At 37.0% G+C, this 26194-nt stretch overlaps 1 protein-coding gene across 1 annotated transcript in view; it reads left to right on the top strand.

The window, feature by feature from the left end:
* Positions 1-24823, top strand: part of SDHAF3 (succinate dehydrogenase complex assembly factor 3) — a 63985-nt gene extending 39162 nt beyond the window's left edge. The window contains exon 2 of the mRNA XM_045793196.2: positions 24581-24823. Coding sequence (XP_045649152.1) covers positions 24581-24784 — 204 coding nt within the window. The 3' untranslated portion in view covers positions 24785-24823. The remainder of the gene's footprint in view (positions 1-24580) is intronic.
* The last annotated feature ends 1371 nt before the right edge of the window (positions 24824-26194 follow it).

The raw sequence follows: 26194 nt of genomic DNA, 5'->3' as shown, positions 1-26194 counted from the left end.
TGTGTTTGTCTGGTTTTGATGTTAGGGTAATGCTGGTCTTGTGGAAGTTTTCCTTTCTCTCTTTTTAGAAGAGTTTGAAATGTTTGGTAGAATTCATATGTGAAACCATCTGGTCCTAGACTTTTGTTCAGAGTTTTTTGATTGCTGATTCAATTTTGTTGCTAGTAATTGGTTTGTTCAGTTTTTTTTTTTTTCCTTATTCAGATTGTCCAATTTGTTGGCATATACTTTTTCATAATATTTGCTTATAATTCTTTGTATTTCTATAGTGTCAATTATTTCTCTTCATTTTGGATTTTGAGTCTTCATGGTTTCATTAATCTTTAAAATGATTGTGTGTGTGTGTATCTATATGCATAATTATAATTTCCTTCCTTCTAGTTTGGGCTTTGTTTTTCCTTTTTCTGTAAAGTTAGAGATTTTTTTTGTTTTGTTGAAGTAGGTTTGTATTGCTATAAACTTTTCTTAGAACTGCTTCTGTTTTGTCCCAAAGATTTTTGGATCGTGTGTTTTCCTTTTTGTCTCCATGTATTTTTTTGATGTCCTCTTTGATTTATTGGTTAACTCACTCATTGGTTAGTAGCATGTTGTTTAGCCTCCATGCATTTGTGTTCTTTCCAGGTTTTTTTAAATTTCTAATTTCACATTGTTGTGGTTGGAAAAGATGTGTGACATTTTCAATCTCCTTAACTCCACTTTCTTGTCCACATTTTATGTATATGACCTCATATCTTACATCTTTTTGTGTCTCGAGTAATTTATTGAGACTTATTTTGTGGCCTAACATGTGATCTGTCCTGGAGAATGGTCCATGTCCACTTGAAAATAATGCGTATTTTTGGATGAAATGTTCTGTATATACGTTTGGTCTATTGTATTGTTCAAAGCCACTGTTTCCTTGTTGATTTTTCTGTCTGGGTGATCTATCCATTGATATAAGTAGATGTTAAAATTTCCTACTATTACCATTTTGCTGTCAGATTTCTCCCTTTATGCCTATTAATGTTTGCTATATCTATCTAGATGTTCCAGTATTGGGTGCTTAGATATTTATACTTGGTATATCCTTTTGTTGGATAGGTCCCTCTGTTATGTAGTGTACTTCTTTGTCTTGCTACAGTCTTTGTTTTAAAATCTATTTTGTCTAATTATTGCTACCCCAGCTTTTTATTTTTTTTTTTCCATTTCCATTTGCATGGTATATGTTTTTCCATTTTCTCACTTTTACCCTGTATGAGTCTTTAGGTCTGAAGCAAGTCTCTTGTAGGCAGCATAGAGATGGGTCTTGTTGTTGTTTTTAAAATCTATTCAGTTACATATATTTTATGGTTGGAGCATTTAGTCCATTTACATTTAATTTTTCATAGGTACATATTTATTGCCATTTTGTTAATTGTTTTCTGGTTGTTCTTGTAGTTTCTTTTGTTCTCTCATCTCTTGTCTCTCTTTCCTTGTGTTTGGTTTTGTGTGTATCTACTATAGGTTTTTTATTTGTGGTTACATTATGGTAATACACGTGTATATTTGTCTATATTAAGTCTTTGGTCACTTAAGTTTGAACACATTCTAAAAGTGCTACATTTTTACCTCCCCCACCACATTTTATGTATATGATTGCATATTTTATCTTTTTATTCTTTTTTTTTTTTTTTTAAGATTTTATTTATTTATTTGACAGAGATAGAGACAGCCAGCGAGAGAGGGAACACAAGCAGGGGGAGTGGGAGAGGAAGAAACAGGCTCATAGCGGAAGAACCTGATGTGGGGCTCGATCCTGTTAAACCGGGATCACATCCTGAGCCGAAGGCAGACGCTTTAACCACTGTGCCACCCAGGCACCACTGTGCCACCCAGGCGCCCCTGTCTTTTTATTGTCTTGACTAATTTTATAGATGTAATGCATTTTACTACCTTTGTATTTTAACCTCCATACTGGCTTTAAAAGTGATTAATCTATTACCTTTACTGTGTTTGCTTTTATCCTTTTCTTTTGGTTATGGACTTTACACTTTAAGTCCCTTTAACATTTCTTGTGAGGCTGGTTTAGTGGTGATGAACTCTTTTAACTTTTGTCTGTCTGGGAAACTATTTCTCATTCTGTTCTTAATGATAATCTTGCTGGCTGGAGTATTCTTTGTTGCTGGTTTTTTCCTCTCAGGACTTTGAATATATCATGCCACTGTCTTCTGGTCTGCAAAATTTCTGCTGAAAAATCAACCGATAACAGGGTTTCTTTTCTATGTAACTTTTGCTGCTTTTTAAATTCTTTATCATTGCTTTTTGCCATTTTAATTATTGTGTGTTTTTGTGTGGACCTCCTGGAGTTAATCTTGTTTTAGGGGCTTTCTGTAGTTCCTGGATCTGGATGTCCATTTCCATGTCCAATTCCTTCCAATTAGGAAGTTTTCAGCTATTTCTTCAAACATAATACAAACGTTATTACACTTAATAGTGTCACTGAGTTCCCTTAACCTATTCTCATTTTTTATTACTATATATTTTTTTACTGTTCCGCTTAGTTGCTTTCCATTATCCTGTCTTCCACATTGCTGATCCATTCTTCTGCATCCTCTCTTCTGTGGATTCTCTCTAGTGCATTTTTTCAGTTCTTGAATTTTTTTTAAGATTATTTATTGATTTGACAGAGAGAGAGAGAGAGAGCCAGCCAGTGAGAGAGGGAACATAAGCAGGGGGAATGGGAGAGGAAGAAGTAGGCTTCCAGCGGGGGAGCCTGATGTGCGGCTCAATCCCAGAACGCCAGGATCACGCCCTGAGCCAAAGGCAGTCGCTTGACGACTGAGCCACCCAGGCGCCCTGAGTTCTTGAATGCTTCAGCTCTATGGATTCTTTTTTATATTATCCATCTCTTTAAGTTCTCATTGAGTTCTTCCACTCTTTTCTCAAGTCCTCCAGTGAATATCTGTGATCATTATTTTGAATTATCAGGCATTTTGCTTATCTCCATTTCATTTAGTTCATTTTCTGTCATTTCGTCTCTCGTGTTTGTTACTATGTATTAGGGAAGTTGGCTCCATCTCCTGGTCTTGAAAGTAGTGGCCTTGTGTACAACAGGTCCTGTGATGCCCTGTAGCTCAATCCCATTTAGTCACCAGAACCAGGCAGTCCTGGGGTGTCTTTTGTGTGGACTGCATGCACCCTACTGTTGTGGTTGAGCTGTGTTTGCTTTCAGCCCAGTTAGCTGCAATGACCTGATCTGCTTGCTGTGGGTACAGCTGTGCTATAGAGTCTTTGCTGAGGCCACCACAAGCTTTAGGTGGATGGGGCCAGCAGCCAGACTAGGTGTCTGCAGTTAACCTCCCTGCCACAGTTGCAGGCGCACTGAATGGAAAGGCTTGCTCCCTGTGCAACCAGCTAAGAGGCTCAGCTATACAAGAACTGCAGGTGTGCTGGTGTGTGGGGTTATCTTCCCCTCTCATGAGGGTAGTAGTTACTTTGGAGTGGTGGTCTCTGCTGAGGCTGCTTGCAGGGTGTGGTGGAGCTGGAACTGCTTTGGAGGGAACTCAGCCAAGGCAGGCAGGTTAGATGGGTGGGTCCTTAGGAGAATGCAGGGGCATGTGGTACTAGCAAGATAGATACCCTAAGTGCTGACTTTCAAAAATGGCTGTCTAGGTTGGGGAAAGGGAACAACAAAATGTCAGCATTTTGTTCCTAGAGAAATCTCCTGAAGATCCCTGCCCTGCCAGCACAGGTTCTGAGATTAGTAAATAAATCTCCTTCATGTATATCCCAGGCACTTTTCAAACTGCTGCTTCTGTGCTGTGTCTGTGGCCCAGTTTATTATGCTGGCTCTTTAAGGGCAGGGACTTGGTTTCCTATCAACCTTGGCTCTCCCTGGTGTTAAACCCAATGAGTTTTAAAGTACCTGGAGTTAAGTCCTGCTTATTTAAAAAGCTCCTGAAGTTAAGCCCTGCTTATTTTCAAAGCCAGATGTTTGTTACAGAGACTCATCTTCCCAATGTGGGTCTCCGTTGCCTGGTGTGGTGTCTGATCTTCTGACTTCTCTGTGCTTGGGGTGTCCCTCCCACTTGTGTTTAGTCTTGCTGGAGTCCCTACCTCTCCTGTCTTTTCAGTGTGGCCTCCTCTGTGTGAGTAACTGTGGAAGGTCTTTTCTGCTGTCTTCAGGTCATTTTCAGAGCCAGTTGCATATATGTAGCTGTTATCTTGTGTCTGTGTGATGAAGGGAATTTAGGATTCTCTTCTGGCTCTTTCCTGAACTCCCCTGCCTTTTTTTAAAAAAGCCAATTTTGTTTAAGAATATCCTTAATGAAACAGTAAATGTTAATTTTATTAAATCTTTACCTTTGAGTATGTCCTTTTAATATTCTATGTGAAGAAATAGGAAGTACTATGAAACACTTTGGCTTCATACCAAAGTATGATGATTGTCTTGAATAAAAGCACTTATGAAGATATTTGAGTTGAAAGTTACTCACTTTTTAAATTGTATACAGCTTTTACCAAAAAGAATGACATACGGTAATCATTTCTTGGTCTTGGGTATTTGCAGACATTTTCTCAAAAATGGGTGGAGTGAGTACATCACTTCATGGAAAATTATTGACATTGATTGCCAAAGATAAAATTTGAGCTTTTGGAAAACTGTCCTCCCTCCGTCCCCCAATTTGGTAGAGTTTCCAAGACAAAGACTCTTCTCATTTTACCAGTGGAGATATTAATAAATGTAATTTAAAAATATCATATAGTAAAACATCAGCATTTGGGAGATTTGTATAACTTAGTGAAAGTAGTGATTTTGCAATGACCAATGCATGGTATTACAGAACCATGTAGAGATAAAAATTTCATTTAAAGGGTAAAGTGGAGCAATGAATTTTCATGTAATAGAGTAGGAAAAGTTCATTGATACGGTACATTGCAACTTTCCAGAAACTACCACTTGTTTAGTTTTGGTGTAGCATCAAAGAATAATATCCACAATTATCAGAAAAAGTACTAAAAATGCTTCCCTTTTACAACTATTAATCAGTGTGAGGTTAGATTTTCTTCATATACTTCAACCAGAATTACATAGCACAATAGAAAAAGAGGGGCACCTGGGTGGCTCAGTCGTTAACCATCTGCCTTTGGCTCAGGGCATGATCCCGGCATTCTGGGATCGAGCCCCGCATCAGGCTCCTCTGCTGGGAGCCTGCTTCTTCCTCTCCCACTCCCCCTGCTTGTGTTCCCTCTCTCGCTGGCTGTCTCTCTCTCTGTCAAAATAAATAACTAAAATCTTAAAAAAAAAAAAAAAAGAAAAAGCTCTCTTGCAGGCGGAGAGACATTTATGCTGACACTCCATTCACGTGCTCAACCTTGATTCATACCACACCGTACTCCCTCCCTTGGATTTGATTTGCTCCTTGAGCCCACCCAGGTAGGTCTTCGTGCATTGTGTCCTTTGCATCTGTGGATCTCTCTGCCTGGAGTGCTTTTCCCTCTTATACACGTCAGGCTGCCTCTTTGAGTTTATTGGTAATATATTTATTTTTAATGAATTTTCAAATGTTTTAATTTTTAATACAGTGAATATTGATAGATATAATTCACATAAAAACCTCTTTGTATTTAAGAATATAAAGTTCTGAGACCAAAGTATTTGACAACCACTGAGCAAAGATAACCTTTGATGATGTCATCAGTAAGAAATAAGATTTTATCCGTACTCCCCTCAATATCTTAAATTATTAATCCTTAAGAAAACTAGATAAAGTAAGCATATTTGAAGATTAACCTTGTGCCCGTAATACCCTGGGAGAATGGTTTCTGGTAGATGTTTGGACAACGTTCATTTATTCATCATTAAGATGGTAATTATTGAGCACTTTATTTGATCTAGGCACCATGTTAGATGAAGAGAATTTAGTAGTGAAAAAGACAGATGTGTCCCTATGTTCATGGGCTTTTCATTCTAGTCAGGAAAATAAAAATACCGGATTAAGATAAGTACTGAGTAGGAAATTTAGGGTACTGAGAACAGGAGTAACAGTTACATAGGAAGGAGTCAGGAAGGCCTTTCTGAGGAAGAGACATTTAAGCTGTGACTTGAGGATAAGAGAGCAGGCATGAGAAGAGCATTCCAGGCAAGAGTACTCACAAAGACACATAACCATGAAGAGAATTCTACAGTATTTTACAGACTGAATGCAAAGACCTTTTAAAAATATTAACTGTTTAATTCTCACAATAATTCTATACTATACGTATTTGTTAGTTCGATTAATAAAGATGTCCAGTTAGCTTGACAATAGTTTTTATCATTTTAAAATATCCTGTGTTAATCTATCATATATTATACATTTAATTCTATATCTAGAACATAAGTATAAAACTTACTGATAAATTATACTTCAAAAACAAGTTGCTAAATCATAAAATGTACATATAATGCATTTACCTTCATAGTTACAGAAAATGACCGGTAATATGTATTTTTTTTTGTAATTTTATGAGTGTTTTTGGGTGATGAAGAGTTGCCTTTAAGGTATTTTATGTAATAATATTTACCTTAAGTACAAATTCTAATAGTAAGCTTCTAAGAACTTTTCGATGAATTTCATAAACAGAAAGGTACTTATTTATTTGTACTGACTTCTCATTTCTGCCGTTATGAAATACTTGATTTGCATGGGACTAATGTCAAGGACATACAGAATTCAGAGTAAACAAGCGTAAAGAGCATTTGTGAACCAGATCTTCTCTACATTTCCTTACTACATCCCTAACCAGGAACCTTCCATGTTCATGTGTTGAGTCTCTTTTTTGGCTCTGCTGTGAGTAGCAACTAACACCTTTTTTGCTAATCCCTGGAGTCACAGGTGAGTCCTGGGCTTACCTTCCCTGGGTAGAGAAGCCTGGGGAACTTGATTCCAGAGAGGCCCAGCTTCATGGCCACCTGAGAAATACGTATTGGTGACACTGGTGCTACTTTCTATTCTTGTTGTTTGTGTTCTTTGAGTCCAGTGTGATGTTTTATAACTATTTGGGTGTTGAGAAATAGCATAAGTGGATTTGATATGTTTTGTGCTATAAAAATGGATCATCATTGAAATGAAAATCATAAAATCTGTCAGCCAAAAAAATCAGATTTATTATTGACAACATAGATTCTGTTTTTCTGTAACATAAAATATTCTGTATTAATGACTTGGGCAGCTGTGCTTCAAATCCCTAAGGTGTCTCTGAATTTAGTTATTATAATTCAGGTAACTTTCAGTTTTCTTATGGAGGGGGGTGTTTTTGTTGTTTTTGTTCCTCCAGGAGGCGTGGCATTTTTAATCAGTTCTCCAGGGAAAGCTTGACTAAATGTTCCAAACTTTGTTGGTTCAATGTTGCTAAATAAAATCTTACAGTAATTAATTTTTGGGAGAAAGGTAACTTCTGGATCTATTAGTTGTCTTTCTCTTTGCGAGTTTACATTGAAGGAGTACAAATAATTTAGCAAAACTCTGAAAGATTACTCTTATTTTAGCTTTCCAGGAAATTATGGGCATGGCAGCAACATATATGCCTATGAGGGGAATTAATATGATTAATAATAATAGATGTAATATGTAGTTCAAAAGAAAGATTAGGCTTCTTAAACCATCTGTTTTCATTTTTCAAAGGGGCCTATGACAAATGCTTTTCTAAATATGAATATCCTTTTGTGAAGTAATTTTATTTAGGGTTTGACAATCTGCATTATCATATCATGATTTCTTACAGAATTTAAATGTTTGTATTTTTGGGCTGTTCAGTTGGAATTTTATTTTAAAGAACAAAGGGCAAGTAATAGATATGTGATTAACAAAACAAAACTCAAATTCATTTTGTTTAATCTTTATGGCAAATTGATTTGGTCTCTGCTGTTAGGACAAATCATGAAAACCAGAGCTGTAACTTCCTCCATTCTAAAATTTGTCCAATAAAGCTTCTCTTTGCTTTGTTTTCTTTCCATTTAAATAATATTTAATATTATAAAAGACCAAAACATTACAGAAGTGAAATATTCAGAACAAAATATGAAAGACCACCCCCCCAAACTTCTGTGGGCATCCTTTCAGGTCTTCATTTACATGTATAAATATAAAAGTATTCTATTACCTACATAAATGTGTACATATTTTAAAAACATATACAAATGACTTTTTTTTTTTACATAATATTCTGCAAGTTGCTTTTTTTCACTGAAGGAGCTCTTTTTAACTGTTGTGTAGTTTAGGTGTACTATATTTAATTTGACCAGTCCTTATATCTGTTTCCATATTCATGTGAGACTTTTTAAAGATATGAATGGGTCTAGTATCTTTTCTGCCCTGATATTTCTATCATTCACAATTATAGTCTGAAGTCCATAGATTTGATTCCTGGCTTTATTGTGACTCTATCACTGTCCTATGTTCAAATCTTATTTTCTTACCAACAGTGTTCATTATTAGTATCTTAAAAAATTGTGGCCCAGATTTGTTCAGCCTCATTTTTTGTATGTCAGGTTTATAAGGAATCTTATTCCACTTTAATGCTAGCCTGTGGGGCAGGTGGTACAAATCCACTGATTCACAGTATAAATACAAGTGGTAATTTAATGGTATATACTAAGTGAATTTAATCAGGGTTCACAAGCATATGCTAAAGTATCAAGTTGAAATCCTATTCTTTTGGTAGGGAAATTGTGAAACCTATTGAAAAATTTTGTTGTGTTTTCCTTATGTATGGCTTAAAAATTATGGTAAGGGTAAGGTATTTAAGAAATAGTTCCAGAAACAGAAAGAAGAAAAACTGCTGGTAAAGGTAGGGTTTTTTTCATTAAAGAACCTTAGTGTGTTCTCTAATGAACACTTACTAGAGAGGAAGGAGAAACTTGAACGGTTAATTGGCAGGAGAGTGAGGATCAAACAATATTAACAGAAAATAAAAAGGACAAAACTTTGTTCCCCAGGTAATCATCATGACCTCATTAGAAATAAAGATCTTGGTGGGTGGGGTGGTGCCTGGCTGGCTTAGTAGGTAGAACATGCACTCTTGATCTTGGGGTTGCGGGTTCGAGCCCCACACTGGGTATAGAGATTACTCAAAGAAAAAAAAAATTTTTTTTTGTAGTTTAACAGAACTCTATTTCTCATTCCCATAAAGTCTCATTCCCACAGGACTATGGGACTCTCCAGCTGTTCTCCATGTAGGGGGCTCAGCATTCCAAACTACTTTAAGTTTCTGGCCCCTTTTTCTGTGTGGGCTTCCATGACTGAGGCAGGAAAAGCACTAGAGTCTTGTACCAACAAATAAAGGCTTAAGCCCAGAAAAATAAGATCTTAAAAAAAAATTTCTGAGGATAGCCTCAGAGCAAACTAGGTTTCTTCTTTGAACCGTGATGACTCTATAAGTAAAAAAATGTTATTTTGGAAGTTGATATGGCAAAGAACAGTTAATCTGAAAAAGTTTGCCTTTTTCTGTGATTTACAAAAATTAAATTTAGCAGTAAAAACACTTAATATCCTTCATTCACTGAAATAAAAAGAATTGAGAGCTATGGTTTTTGGTTAGAGAAGTTAATATGAGAGCAGACTAGTCTAGAACACAGGCTTGTGCTTCTTGGATTAGGCCAAGCAAGCTTTCCAGGGCTTTGGGAAGCTTGGTGGGTAAGTTTAGGAGTGATTGAAATAATAGTATTTGTACATGGCTAAGTCTGTTTAAATTGTGTTATATATGCACATGTGTGTGTGTATACATTTTTTAGTTAATAGAAAAAATTTCAAACATATACAAATGTAGAGAGAATGTAACAAACCACCATGTCCCTATCACTTGGCATTAGCATTTTTCAACTATGGCCAATCTTGTTTCATTTGTACCTTCATCTACTTTGTTCCCTCACCCTCAGATTAATATTTATTTCTAAAAGAAACTCTAAAATCGTGATCATAATACCATTATTGTACCTCCAAAATTAGCAGTAATTCTTAATATCAAACATCCAGTTTTTTAAATTAGGATTTTTGTTTGAATAAGAATCCATATAAATTGATACATCATCATTGATGTCTGCTAAATCTCCCTTTTCTTGAAAGTAAAAAAATATATATATTTTTTAAACACTTCCTTTTTTTAAAATATTTCATTTATTTGACAGAGACAGTGGGAGAGGGAACAGAGGCAAGGGGAGTGTGAGAGGGAGAAGCAGGCTTCCTGCCAAGTGGGAAGTCCGATGAGGGGCTCGATCCCAGGACCCCGGGATCACGACCTGAGCTGAAGGCAGACGCCCAATGGCTAAGCCACCCAGGTGCCCCAATATTTTTGCTTTTTAATTTGAATTAACTTTAGATTTACAGTAGCAAAAATAGTATAGCTCCTCTACCTGTTAACATCTGGCATAATTATAGTACAGTGATCAGAACTAAGAAATTAACATCAGTACAATATTATTAACTACTTAGTTTATTCAGTTTCACCAGTTTTTATGCTAATGTTCTTTTTCCAGGGTCTAATCCGATGTTCTATACTGCATGGGATTGTCATGTTGCCATTGTTTCCTCTGATCTGTGACAGTTCTTTAGTCTTTGCTTTCATGACATTAAAACGTTTGAAAACAACTGGTAGTTATTTGGTGAAGAGTCCCTTAGTTGCAGTTTGATGTTTTCTTATGATTACATTGAGGTTGTACATTAGTGGGAGAAATATGGAGATGACATACCCTTCTCAGTGAGGTATTATCAGAGGGTACCATGCTGTCGATATCACTTATTACTGGTGATGTTAACCTCGATCATTTGGTTAAGGTGATGTCATAGTGGTTTCTCACTGTAAAAATATTTTTCCTTTATTAGCTCTTTGATTGGGGTTGTTTTTGTAGCCTGGATTTTGCTGATTGTGTTCCCATAGTGATGTTTGACATGTTATTATGTAAATTGGGTTGGATATATAGGCTTCTTAAGCCAGCTTGATTTTTGGTATAGGTAATAAGTATCAGGGGGTAGGTACATCTATCTGGTTGTTGATCTTCTTAGGTTATCCTTTTAGTTTTATTAATTTCAAAGCTGGTAAAAAAAAAAATCCCATACAGTTCACTTTTATTCTTTAATAAAACACTGCGCAATGGAAGTCAGTTTTCTTTTTCTTTTTTTCTTTTTTTTGAAGAGATAGAGACAGCCAGTGAGAGAGGGAACACAAGCAGGGGGAGTGGGAGAGGAAGAAGCAGGCTCATAGCGGAAGAGCCTGATGTGGGGCTCGATCCCAGAATGCCGGGATCACGCCCTGAGCCGAAGGCGAACGCTTAAGCGCTGTGCCACCCAGGCGCCCCTAGAAGTCAGTTTTCTAATACTTGAGATAAAAAACTGTTAGTATATGACTTGAACGTATGTAGAAGATAATTTTATTAAACTAATGGATTCTATCCACTTTGTTACCAGTATTTATAGTGGTATCGACTGGATTCAAGTTTAATATGTAGAAGGTACAGTGAAGGCAGAACTAGTCTCAAAATACCTTCGTTGTTTTGTCACTGATAAACTGGTACTGTAGGTCCTCTGCCTTTTCAAAAACTCTAGTGAGAAACGAAATTAGCAAGCTACAGTGAATTTGCCTTTTGGTAGCAGCTTAAGTTGTTATCATAGCATGAAGGGTAGTTTTCTGTTAGACTTTTCTAAAACTTTCAGTAGTTTCTTGCTGTCATAGTTTCCTGGGGCTGCTGTAATAAATTAGCACAACGTGATGGCTTAACACAACAGAAGTTTCTTCTCTCATAGTTCTGGATGCCAGTGGTCCTAATCAAGGTGTTGGAGACTCTAGGGGGAGAACCTGAGCCTTGCTTCTTCCAGCTTTTGGTAGATGTAGGTATTCCTTGACTTGTGGTCACATCACTCCAAACTGTTTCTATTTTCATATCACCTCTTCTGGTGTGTCTAATTTCTCTCCACTTCTGTCCTAGATGAGTATTTCTAGTGGTATTTAGAGCCCAACAGGGTAATTTCCTTATCTCAAGTATTAAACTTTTAAATATATCTGCAAATCTTTTACCTGATAACACTCACACATTTCAGGGGTTAGGGCTTGATATCTTGGAGGACACCATTAAGCCCACTACATCTGCTCTCACCACTCTCATGAATGGATGTTGAATTTTGTCAAATGCTTTTTCTTGATATAATTTTTATCCTTCATGTTATGAATGGGGTTTATCACACTGATTTGTGAATATTGAACCATACTGTATCCCAGGGATAAGTCCCACCTGACAATGGTATGTGTGATCCTTGAATTGGACCTGGTAATATTTTGTTGAGGATTTTTGTAGCTATGTTCATCAGGGATATTGACCTCTAATTTTCTTTTCTTGTACAGTGTCCTTGTCTGGTTTTGGTATCAGGGTAATGCTGGCTTTGTAAAATGAGTAAAATAGGAAATATTCTTTTTTTTTTTTTTTAAAGATTTTATTTATTTATTTGTCAGACAGACAGCCAGCGAGAGAGGGAACACAAGCAGGGGGAGTGGGAGAGGAAGAAGCAGGCTCCCAGCGGAGGAGCCCAATGTGGGGCTCGATCCCAGGATTCTGGGATCACGCCCTGAGCCGAAGGCAGACGCTTAACGACTGAGCCACCCAGGCACCCCATATTCTCTACTCTTATATATTTTTGGAAGAGTTTGAATTTACCGGTGAGGCCATGTGGTCCTGGACTTTATGGATTCAGTTTCCTTATTAGTGATTGGTCTGTTCATATTTTCTCTTCACTATTCAGTCTTTGTAAGTTTTGTGTTTCTAAAAATTATTTCTTCTAGGTTGTTCCAATTTGCTGGCATATAAATTGTTCATAGTAGTCTTTTATCCTTTGTATTGGTTGTAATGTCTTTTTTTCTTGGTGAATCAAGCTAAAGATTTATCTATTTTTATCTTTAAATAGTTACATTTAACTTTTCTATTGCCTTTTTTTGGTCTCTATTTCATTTATTTCTGCTCTGATCTCTGTTATTTCCTTCATTCTATGAACTTTGGGCTAAATGTTTACTTTCTCTGGTTCCTTCAGGTGTCAAATTAGGGTTTAAAAATTTTTTTTATTTTGAGATGTTTCTTGTTTCTAATGTAGTTGTTTGGGGCTCCTGGGCGGCTCAGTTGGTTAAGCGTCTGCTTTCGGCTCAGGTCATGATCTCAGGGTCCTGGGATTGAGCCCTGTGTCTGACTCTTGGCTCAGCAGAGTCTGCTTGTGCTTCTCCCTAACTTTCCTCTTAGAATTGGCCTTTCTGCATCCCATAAGTTTGGTGTGTTGTATTTCCTTTTTCTCAAGGTATCTTTTGATTTATTCTTTGACTTACTGGTTATTCAGTTGTATGTTGTTTAATCTTCACATATTTATGAATTTTCCAGTTTTCTTCTTGGTATTAATTTCTAGTTTCATACCACTGTGGTCTGAAAAGATGCTTGATGTGATTATAGTATTCTTAAATTTATTAGGCCTTGTAGACAAACATGATTTATGCTAGAGAATTTTCCATGTGTGCTTGAGAAGAATGTGTATTCTGTTTTTAGGTGGAATGTTCTGTAGATACCTGTTAAGGCCAGCTACTATAATGTGTAGTTTAAGTCCAGTGTTTTATTATTGGTTTTCTTTCTATCCAGATCCAGATATTGAAGTTTCCTACTATCACTGTATTGCTGTCTATTTCCCCTGTAGGTCTGTTAACATTTGCTTTATATACTTAGGTGCTCCTATGTTGGCTGCATAAATAGTAACAAATATTACAGATTGACCCCTTTGTTATATAATGACCTTTTTTTTTATCAGTCTTTTGTCTTAATGTTTTATCTAAGTATAGCTACCTCAGCTTTCTCCTGACTTCCATAGGCATAATGTATCTTTTAGTTTCAGTCTGTATGTGCCCTTAACTCTGAAGTGAGTCTCTTGTAGAAAGCATAGTTTTTTTGTAATCCATTGTCATTTTGCATCTTTCTATTAAGGAATTCAGTCCATTTATATTTAAGGTTATTAATGATAGGTAAGGACTTACTATTGCTAATAATTATTTTTTGGCTGTTTTGTAATTCTTTTGTTCCTTTCATCTGTTGCTCTCTTCCTTTGTGATTTGATGATTTTCTGTAGTGGCTTAGATTTCCTTCCCTTCATCTTTTCTGAGTCTATTTCACTCTCTTTTAAGCTGAAAACATTGAATGCATACTAAAGCTTTACATTTTTACTTCTTTGCCCCATGTTTTATATTTTTATTTTCACAACTTTTTATCTTGTGTATCCATTAATACTTTTGTGTTTTAACCTTCATGTTGGATTTATGTGATTTATTGACCACCATTAGAGTATTCTGAATTTATATACCTTTATTGGTAAGATTTGTACTTTCATATGTTTTCCTGTTAATAATTAGTGTCTTCTTGAAGTCCCTTTAACACTTCTCTTTCTGTATTCCCACCAAGCAAAATATGTAGAATGTATTGTTCAGCATTCAAGGTCAGGGGCTCTGGCTTTGGGGGTGGCCAACCCAGAGTATCTCCTTTGTAAGGACAAGTCCTAAATGGCAGGCCTAGGTCTCTTTGGAACAGTGGCTGTGCAACAAGAAGGGCTACAGCTAGCTTCCGGGCTCAGTTGTGACATTATAAAAGCTTGCTACATGTAGATCCTAGCAGTGGTTGCTTTGTCCGGTCAGCTGCTCCTGGGCTCCCTGTATGTAAGTTCTCCCAGTAAACCTATGTCTTAGTTGCTGTCTCTGGGTCTTTTCTTTGGCCTCCCCAGACCATCACCCACCCTGGGCTTAGAGTCTGCTGGGGTGCAGTTAGACAATTGGCAGGCCAGCCAGGAGGCTGGAAAAAACCCTGTGAGTGCCTAGATATGGGAAAGGGGGAAATTCCAGGCTGACCATCCATGTTTGGCCTTATAGCTGCAATCGTTGATAGATAGGGCCCACAGTGTGAGTACAAGAACACCTTGAAAATGCTGAAGCATCTAGAGGAACTTTTGACTGAGAGGATGGATACACAGGTGTGAGCAGCTGCCTCTGAGGTTGGGTGACCCCTCCTCACAGCTGTTCTTGGGGCAGAAGCAGAATTCGCTGCCTCGGAGAAAATGTACCACCTGCAGGAGGAATTGTGCTTAGAGAGGAACACTAGCACAAAGACTGTAGAGACCTTGATAATCCGCTTGAGGGAACAAGATGATACATTAGAAACTCTAGCATGCAGACTGGCCTGGCTGAGGGGTTGTAAGTTGCCCCAGCCATGAGTCTGGGTGGTTATCTCTAAGCCCACCTGGGACCAAGTTGTGCAGCCCTGTTGAGCGCTCTGTTGAGGAAGAGATTGACTGGGATGAGTCCATAGACATTCTCGTTCTCTCAGCTCAGCTGCTGTAACCACCAAAGTGAAAGCAGAGCAGCCATGCCACAGGGTGTGGAACCCCAGAACCACAGTGAGCAACTATACATCAGACAAACTGGTGGAATTGGGAAATAGAAAGGAAGGGAGTCCATCACAGCATCGTTGTTCTATGGGACCTGGGCATCAGAGGCATTTTGCTTTTGGGAACAAAAATGTCCAAGATGGCATCTATTATGACACACCCCGATTTAGAGCAAGGTCTGCATGGAGCCATCAGTGAAGATCATGTTACTCCTTTATCTCCTGGCTGGTATGGGGCTGTAAATCAGCTTGTCCTAAAGAGAGAAATGTACGCACCTCTCCCTCTATGATGGCTGACTATGGAAGAGATCTAGGATATATTGCAAGAGGAGAGAATGAAGCATGCCATCTATGCTGAGCATTTTAGAGGTCCTGATAATAAATTTACTGTTGGTATGAAAGATGTTGTATTACAGTCTGCCCCCAATCATTGGTATGGGGCACTTGTGTCCATTTTGAGGCCTCTAGTGGAGGTGCCTAAACTGACATTTTACAGTATTTGCTTTAGGTCAGTGTTTTAAAAAGACATAAAGAGCGGAGATAAAACTCGACCCCAGTCTTTTCCCCTTTCTATGTCCTCAGAGGTAATCAGTATCTTGACACTGGTGTCTGTTGTTTCCATGTTTGTTCTGATATATTTTGCACATATATAATGTGTTTGTACATGTTTGTGAATAATATATATACTATTTTTAAAATGTATCCAAAATGGTCATACTATTTATAAATGTAAGATTTTTGCTTTATTGGTCCTTTTTAACATTTTGCTCTGATACGACTGGGAGTGGCTTCATTATTATTCCTTTTTAAATTTTTTATTTAAATTGAATTAGCTAACATGTAGTACATCATTAGTTTCAGGTGTAGTGTTCAATAACTTATCATTTAACACCCAGTGAGGAGTTGCTGGGAACTTGCTAGGCTTTTTAATCTGTACGTTTTTAAGATGATTACTTTTCAAATATATTTTCTGCCTCATTCTCTTTTTCTGGGATTCTATTTAAATATGTAAATGTTTTGACATTGTCCTGTGTAACATTGATCTTAAATTTAATAGTTTTTTTTTCTTTCAGACTAGATTATTTCTGATATATTTTTGAATCTTTCTTCTTTCAGTGCTCGTATGCTATTAAGACTACTGAGGTTTTGTTACACTTCAGATATTGCATTTTAGAGTTGCAAAGTTTTCATTTGGTTCTAACAATTTCTCATCTATACATTCATTGTGACCAAATTTTCTTTTACATACTTACACATATTCATAATAGGTGCTTTGAAATCCTTTTCTAATGGGGGCACTGGGCTAGTTCAGTCAGTAGAGCATGCAACTTCTTGGTGTCAGGGTTGTGAGTTGGAGCCCCACACTGAGTGGAGAGATTACTTAAAATTCTTTTCCAGTAATGTCTGAATCATTTCAGACATTGGCTTTTCCTTTGAATTTCTTCATGTTTTTTTCATGGGGACTGAATGATACATTGTAGAGACCTTATTCCACTATTTTCTTCCAAAGCTTATTGGTTTTTATCAAGCAGTTAACTTGGCAGAACTCAGATCCTAAACTCTGTCTCCTTTGACAAGAAGCTGCTGAAATACCTATTTCTTGCTTTTTTTTTTTTGCCTTTTGAGCTGAGTCTGTCTTGAGCATTCATAGTTAAGGGGTTAGCCAGAGATTTTGGCAGACTTTATTTACAAAATTTAGAGTTCCTTTTTTTCTGAGATTTCCCCTTGTCACTTTCCAATTGCTGTGGTTATCCTATAATGTCTGCTGATTCTTTAGTTACCTCTCAGCGCCAACGGGGAATCTTAGATAAAAATGGGAGTCTAACCTAGTATTTTCTGAAGAATCAATTCCTTTCTATTTTCTGTTTGACTTTGGTTGTTCTCAGGTGCCTTAGGGTTGTTGTTTGATTATATTTATTTGTCCGGAGTTTACAAGGTTATTTGCAGGAGGGTTGGTCTGATAGAAGCTACCCCACTATTAATTGACACAGAACTTCTTGCATAACCTTTTTCTTCCTGTGATATATAACATAAAATTTGCCATTTCAGTCATTTTTAAGCATAATTCATGAGCATTAATTGCATTTACAATGTTGTGTAGCAGTTGCTGTCTATACCCAAAACCTTTCTTACCCAAACAGGCACTCTGTGCCTGTTATGTAATAAATCCCATTTTCCCAACCCCTGGTAACCTCTGTTCTATTTTCTGTCTCTCTAAATTATTTCATGTAAGTGTAATCCCACAATATTCGTTGTTTCAGGCTTATTAGCATAAATTTTCAGCGTTCATCCATGTTGTAGAATATACCAGAACTTCATTCCTTTTTAAGGATAAATATCTGTTCATCTCTTAATGGACACTTGAGTTTTCACATATGAGTAAGGCTGTTATGAACAAAGGTGTAGAAGTGTCTTGAGTTCCTGCTTTTATTTTGGGTATATACCTATGAGTGGAATTGCTGGGTTGTATGGTAATTCTTTAACCTTGTGAGGAACTGCCAAATTCTTTTCCACAGTGGCTATACCATTTCATATTCCCATCAGCAATGCCCAAGGGTTCCAACACAACAGGGCTTTGATTTGCATTTCCCTAATGATGCTGAGTATCTTCTAATGTGCTTGTTGACCATTTGTATATCCTCATTGGAGAAATGTCTCCTTAAGTCTATGCCCATTTTTAAATTGGGTTGTTGTCTTTTGTTGTTGAGTTTGTTTTTATGTAAGTAAGTCTGGGCTTTTTCATCAGATAAATAGATTGTGAATATTTTTTTCCCATCCTATAGTTTGTTTCCTGATACACAGAAGCTTTTGATAAAGCCCAGTTTATTTCTTCTTTTATTGCTCCTATTTTGGGGTCATATTTCAGAATTCATGGCCAATTCAAGGTCATGAAGATTTACCTATTTATTTTATTCTAGGAGTTTTGTGATTTTATCTCTTATATTTAGGTCTGAAATTTCATGGATTTTAAGTTTTGTTTATGATCCCATCCATGGAGGTAGGGATCCAGTTCCCAGAAGTATCTCTTGCAGAGACTATTCTCTCCCCCATTGAGTGAACTTGACACCCTTGTTGAAAAACAGTTATAAGTAGAGTTTATTTCTGGTCTCAGTTTTATTCTTTGGTTTATATGTTTATCCTAAAGCCTGCGTCACACTGTTTTATTTATTTAATGTAGTGTAGTGAAGTTGGATGCTGTGAGTGCTCCAAATTTGTTCTTTTTCAAGGGTGTTTTGGCTATTCAGGGCCTCTTACATTTCTGTTTTCCCATTTCTACAAATGAATAACTTTTTAAAATCTACTGTTTTGGACATTCATCCATGCTAATAGGCATTTCATTCACTTACCTGATAATGGGTTATAAAGTAGTATCTGAAATTCTAGTCCAAGATGGCAGCATCAAAGACCTTACTTCCAACATTGATACACCAAATCCATAACTTTTGATAGAGTAAGCCCTCCTGAAAAAAGGCTGATGCGTGACTAAATAGCTTCTGCACAACAAAAGGTAAATATACTGTGTTTCTGTTTCTCTTGCTGTTCTCTATGTGGTAACAAAGGGAACCCCTGCCCCAGCACTGCAAACTATAGTGGGGAGGGATAGTACTGAGGGAGGATAAACAAATATGTTTGCTCTAGACCAAAGAAAAAAAGCTGTGGCTTAAAAGGACAACTAGAATGTGAAGGAATCAGCCCTAGAACCCTGCCAAATGGCAGGAGAGCTGGTGGTGAGCACCAGGCTTTATGTTCCACCTCCATTTTGAAAGTACAGTTGGGAGAAGAGTCTGGGTACCTTACAGGCCTGCTGCCTCAGTGAGCCCCAGGCCATCTAGCACACACCAGCACCAGGTGCCTTGGGGCACAGTAAAAAAAAAAAGGCTGCCATTTGAAAGAGCAACTACAAGAAAAACAGAACTGGAGGCATCACAACTCCAGATATATTACAAAGTGGGAGTAATGAAAACAGTATGATATTGGCATAAAAATAGACCTATAGATCAGTGAAACAGAACAGAAAACCCACAAATAAACCCATGATTATATGGTCAATCTGTAACAAAGGAAGAAAGAATGAGAAAAAGTCTCTTCAACAAATGGTTCTGGGAAAACTGGACAGCTACATGCAAAAGAATGAAACTTAGACCACATTTTTTTTGCCATATGCAAAAAGAAACTCAAAATGGATTAAAGGCCTAAATGTAAGACCTGAAACCATAAAACTCCTTGGAGAGAACACAGTAATTTCTCTAACATTGGCTGTAGCAACATTTTTCTAGATCTGTCTCCTGAGGCAAAGGAAATAAAAGCAAAAAAAAAAAAAAAAACCCTGAGCCTACAGCAAAATAAAAAGCTTCTGCACAGTGGAGGATACAACCAACAAAATGAAAAAACAACTACTGAATGAGAGAAGATACCTGCAAATGACATACCTGATAAAGGGCCAGTCTCGAAAATATATGAAGAACTTATCAAATAATCCAGTTAAAAAATGGGCAGAAGACATGACATTTTTCCAAAGAAGACATCCAGATGGCTGACAGGTACATGAAAAGATGCTCAGTATCACTCATCATCAGGGAAATGCAAATTAAAACTACAATGAGATACCACCTCACACCTATCAGAATGGCTAAAATCAAAACCTCAGGGAACAAGTGTTGGCAAGGACATGGAGAAAAAAACACTTTCATGCACTGTTGGTAGAAATGCAAGCTGGTGCAGCTACTGTGGAAAACGGTATGGAGTATCCTCAAAAAGTTCAAAATAGATTCTACAATCCCGTAATCCCATTACTGGGTATTTACCCAAAAAATATAAAACACTGATTCAAAGAGATACATGCACCCTGTGGCTATTGTAAATAATGCTGCAATTAAACTATGGAAGCAGGCCAAGTGTCCATTGATATATGAAAGTGTGGTATATATGTATAATGGACTACTGCCCAGTCATAAAAAATGGAATCTTGGCATTTACAACAACATAGCATTATCTTCTCTAGCTCTATGTGAAGTAAGTCAGAGAATGACAAATACCGTGTGATTTTACTCATGTGGGGGAAAACAGACACCAAGAAACAGACTCTTAACTATAGTGAACAAACTGATGGTTACTAGAGGAGAGGTGGGTGGGGGAATGGGTGAAATAGGTGATGAGGATTAAGGAGTGCACTACCATGATGAAAACAAAAATAATATAAAGGATCCAAACAAGGGAAAATCTCCCCAACATGACTGGGAGCTGCTGAAATTCTCTCTGGTTAGGAGGGGCTGGCAAGAGCCTTGGTTTACATTTCCCCTCCACCTTGATAGCATGGACAGGAGAAGGGTCTGGGTGCCCTAGCTGACCTATCACCCTAGTGAACCCCAAGACCCTAGCCCACACCAGCCCCAGCTGTCCCATCAAGGCAGCCTTAGAGCAACATAAACCAAGACTCCCATGGTCAGTACTTACTGCAGTTCCAGCCATCATGCCCAGGTGACACAGGTACAAAGCATCCTGGAACACTCTAGGCCCATACCACCCTGGCTCCAGATGGCTTGCTAGGGCCCTCCTACCTCAGACTGCTCTGGAATCTCCTTACACCTACTGTACTGAGCACTCTGGGGCTCACACAGTGTGTGCCCCATCTTGGCTCCATCCACCCCACCAGGGCACCCTGTACATGGAAGACCCTGGGACTCCCTGCATTGAGTGCCCTAGGATACCCCATTTTCTTTCACTTTAACTGTCCTTCCAGGGTGCCCTCTGCACAGAGAGCTTTGGGACCCCCAGCCCACGCCAGCCATAGCACCAGGCAGCCAAAGTCACCAGGCACACATAGCTTCCACTGGGGATGACCACATATAAGACCATTCCTTCAAGTTTAGGAGAACTCTAATTCATATAAAGAAACTCCAAATGTCAAGCAAAATGAGAGGAATATACTCCAGATGATATGGAGATAAGCAATATGTGTGATAGAATTTAAAGTAATGATTGTAAGATGCTCACTGGACTGGGGAGAACTCAGTAAGAACTTGAACAAAAAAAAATACAAAAAAGAACCAGAGTTGAAGAATACAATACTGAAATGAGAAATAGACTAGAGGGAATCAAAAGATTAGTGGATGCAGGGGAACTGACCAATGATCAAGAAGGGTCATGGAAAGCACCCAAGCCGAAGAGCAAAAAATCTAAAAAATGAGAGGCTAAGAGATTTCTTGAGCAATATCAAGTGCACATTCATATTATAGAGGTCCCAGGAGGTGAAGAGAGCACAGAAGAGGCAATAGGCATCTTGGTTGAGGAATCAGAGTTCCAAACAAGATGAACCCAAGGAGTCCATATCACTTGACACCTAGTGATTCAAATGTCAAACGTTAGAAATAAAGAGAAAATTTTAAAGTGGCAACAGAGGGAAAGTCCATAAAGCCTCTGCTGATTTTTCAGCAGAAACTTTGAATGTATCAGGTTACTCCCTTCTGGCATATAAAGAGCTGAAAGAATATTCTTGGTTGTAGGTTTTTTTCCTATTTGGCAAAGAGAGAGTTTCTCAAAGAAAAATTAAACTAAACCAAGCTTACAAGAAAAGTGGAAAAGAAAAGCCTCTAAGTGGAAATAGGGAAATATGAATAAAAAGCTGTAAATTATGCCAACATTTACATGGACTGTGGAAGTGGGAGTTAAAAAGTTTTTAGAATGTCCTCAAACCTAAGTGGCCACCATTTTAATATAGATGCTTTATACTTGGAATGTTACGTATAAACCTCATGGTAACCACAAACTGAAAACTTACGATACACACAAAAAGAGAAAGGAAGCCAAGCATACCATAGAGTCACGAATCACAAGGGAAAAGAGTAAGAAGAAATGAACAGAGAACTACAAAAGCAACTGGAAAACAGTTTGAAATATATATACCTGTCCACCATTACTTCAAATGTAAATGGTCTAAATGCTCCAATCAAAAGACATTAGATGAATGAATGGATAAAAAACCAAAACAAGACCCATCTATATGCTGTCTACAAAAGACTCACTTCAGAGCTAAAGACATATCTAGATGTAAGTGAAAGAATGGAAAAAGATCCCATTTAAAAGGAGGGAAAATCGGGGTAGCAATACTGGTATTAGACAATAGACTTTAAAACAAAGACAGTAACGAGACAAAGAAGGGCACCGCATGATGATAGAAGGATCATCCACCAAGAGGATGTAGCAATTGTAAATATCTCTACAACACTGGAGACCTAAATACAGAAAGCAAATATTAACAGATATAAAGGGAGAAATTGAGAGTAATACAATAATAGTAGGGGACTTTAACATCCCACTTATATCAATGGGTAGATTATTCAGGCAGAAAATGAATAAGGCAACAGTAGCTTTGCATTCAAGACCAGATGGACTTACATATACAACATTCCATCCAAAACAACAGAATATACATTCTTTTCAGGTGCACCTGGAACATTCTCCAGGATAGATCACATTAGGCCACAAAACAAGTGTTAATACATTTAAGAAGATTGAAATCATCGTGCATCTTTTTTGACAACAAGGGTGTGAAACTAGAAATGAATCACAAGAAAAACAACAGAGAAACACAAACACATGGAGGCTAAACAACATGTTACTAAACAAGCAGTGAATCCACAAAGAAATCAAGGAAATTAAAACAAACAAACATGGAGACAAATGAAAATGAAAACACAACAGTCCAAAATCTTGTGATGCAGTGAAAGCAATTTCAGAGAGAAACTCAGAGTGATACAGGCCTACATTAAGAAATAAGAAATCTCAAACAACCTAACCTTACACCTACAGGAGCTAGCTAGGAAAAGAACAAAGCCCAAAGCTAGTAGAAGGAAGGAAATAATAAACATCATAACAGAAATAAATGAAACGGAGACTAAAACAACAATGGAAAAGATCAGTGAAACCAAAAGCTGGCTCTTTGAAAGGATGAAGTAGCTGAATAAACCTTAGTGTATTTGTCCTTTCTCCTCCTGAAAAGTACGAGTTTCCAGTTTTTGCTTTACAAAGTAATACCGCACTTGTGCTACTCATTCACATGTTTGAAAGTCTCTTTAGGGCCATAGTTCTCAACCTGGGTCAGTTTTGCCTGCCAGGAAACGTTTGGCAATATTTGGAGACATTTTTGATTATCAAGACTGAGGTGAGGTATGCTCCTGGCATCCAATGGGCAGCGACTAGAGATAACTGCTAAAACATCCTACCAAGCAAGAACAGACTCCCCTCCACTCCACCACAAGGTATTATCCAAATTATCCGATTTCTTAATGGTGCGAAGGTTGAGAAACCTTGCTCTGGGGCCTATCCTTTGAAGTGGGGTTGCTAAAGCTTGGGGTGTGTGCAACTCTTTTTCAGTTATTATATGAAACAGATTTCTGTAAAACAAAAATATTTTCAATACAGGTAAAGGTTTGGAATGTCTTGAATTAAAGTTTCTTTGGTGGTAATGACAATCCAGCAGTTATTAGACCAGATAGAGTTAGTGGCATTACATAGAGTTAACTAATCTATTTACTTACTAGAGGGTGCATATAATCTTTTAATTTCATGAATAAAATAAAATACATTGTTACTTCCTGATTAAAAGATTGATTGAGAGTCTGCTTCAAAAAAGTATCACTTGTGTAAGACAACAGTAGTTGGAATATTAGGCTGAAGATGCTGATTGAATGAGAGATAAATTACAGCATGCAAAATGTAGAATTTTTTCCTGACAGTTATTAAATATAGAAGGGTTAAAGGTTTGAAAACATTCTCTCTAGTGTGAATTAGTCTTTTAATTGTAAGGGAATGAATTTTGCAACCCACTTTTAAGTCTATAAGACCCCTCCCACCCCTCCTTAAAAACCTGAGGAAAGCTTTAGCCTCAGAACTATCTGCATACAATTTTGTGCATACAATTTAGCATGTGACTTTTGGGTGGTTTATGCATGTTCTTCAAGTTTGTTCATGGGCCACACCCAACCCCTAGATTTCCGGGTTAAAAACTTTGCTAAAAAGGTATATTTGAAATTTTCACTGAAAAGTAAAAACACAACTATATTGTTTGTATCTTCAGTGATGGAGAAAAATAGGTGACTTGGAATTAGAATTTTTCAAGTCCTCCAACATTAAATGGATGAATACATATCTTAATTTTATATATATAACCTTCATTTTTTATCTTTTTATTAGGTGTATGCAGCCGTGCTATGGCAACAAACTAATGAAAACAGACAAAATTCGACAGAAAAAGTATGTTTTGGAGCTGCCCTACCAGAAGAAAAACTTAATGACTTTCGTGATGAACAAATCGGACAGCTGCAGGAGCTGATGCAAGAAGCTACCAAACCTAATAGACAATTTAGTGTCACCGAATCCAGGAAACCAAAATGTTAGTCTACAAAATAAAGCTTGACAAGCATTTTAAGTTCAGAACCCTTATTCGACTTGAATGGTTTTTAAAAATTTCTTACGCTTTTAGGCTTTGAGAATGCCTGGTATTAATGAAATATTATATTTGGGGATGTTGTTAATGCCGTCTACAATATATAGATCAATAGGACCAGTAGACAAAACTTTGTATCATTGAAGTAACAGTACTTGCTGGATAAGATTTGATTTTTGAACTAAACAAGAAAGAATGACTAAAATTCCACAAAGTTGTGCAATTTTGCCGGAAGTTTTTTTATATATAAATTTAATGCTGTTCTTTTTCAAGCACTAGCTTCATGGTTTTAGCTTCAACAGATAAGTATATTGTGATAATGACAGATGTGGAATTCCAACAAGGTTGTTGTTTACATACATTGTCATCCTGAAAGTTTCATCATTTCTACTTTAATAATGTATGATTATTATTGTAAATATCCCTCTCCCTGAGTCATTGTTTAGATACGATGATTAAAAAGAAGCTTTAAGATTTAGTATCATACATTATATAATGTCATACAAATTATAGTGTAATGTTTCTACAATGTTTATTAATAACAGATGACTCCTTAATTTGTAGTTACCTTGAGAATCTCATTTATTGCCTTATAGTTGGGGAGATATAAAAACACTTCCATAAATTTTTTCTAAGTTGATTATAAACTGAAACAATCAAGTGGTCATCCCATGCACGTCCTAAAATGTTTAATTTTTTTTTTTATAATGATTTTTTATTATGTTAGTCACCATACAGTACATCCCCGGTTCCCGATGTAAGGCTTGATGATTCATTAGTTGTGTTAAAATATTTAATTTTAAAAAATTACTAAGACGACTTGTAACTTTAGTTATGTATGTCTACTTTGAGATTCTGAAGTGATCATTTTTCAGATGCTGTTGCATTTATTCAGCTCTTTAAAAATTGATTCATATTTACTCTCTTTTGCCATATTGGGCTTTTTCTCTGTGTATGGCTGCCAGACTCCTCACTCCTTTTTAGTATTCCTCATTGAGTCTACAACCCTCAATATAAATTGATGTAACCACTGTGGAAAAGAGTGTGGAAGTTCCTCAAAAAATCAAAAATAGAAATACCATATGATCCAGTAGTTTCACTACCGGGTATTTACCCAAGAATATGAAAACACTAATTCAAAAAGATGTATGCACCCCTATGTTTATTGCAGCATTATTTACGATAGCCAAGATACGGTCCTAAGTGTCCACTGATAGGTGAATGAATATGAGATCTTGCCATTTGCAACAACATGGATAGACCTAGAGAGTATTACTCTAGAAATAAGTCAGAGAAAGACCAATGCCATATGATTTCATTAATTAATATATGGAATCTAAAACACAAATGAACAAGCAAAA

Source organism: Ursus americanus, chromosome 3 (assembly GCF_024610735.1).
Source record: "Ursus americanus isolate L20-20 chromosome 3, mUrsAme1.1.p, whole genome shotgun sequence".
NCBI lineage: Eukaryota > Metazoa > Chordata > Mammalia > Carnivora > Ursidae > Ursus > Ursus americanus.
The sequence above is the reverse complement of the archived record's forward strand: the minus strand, read 5'-3'. Positions and strand labels throughout refer to the sequence as shown.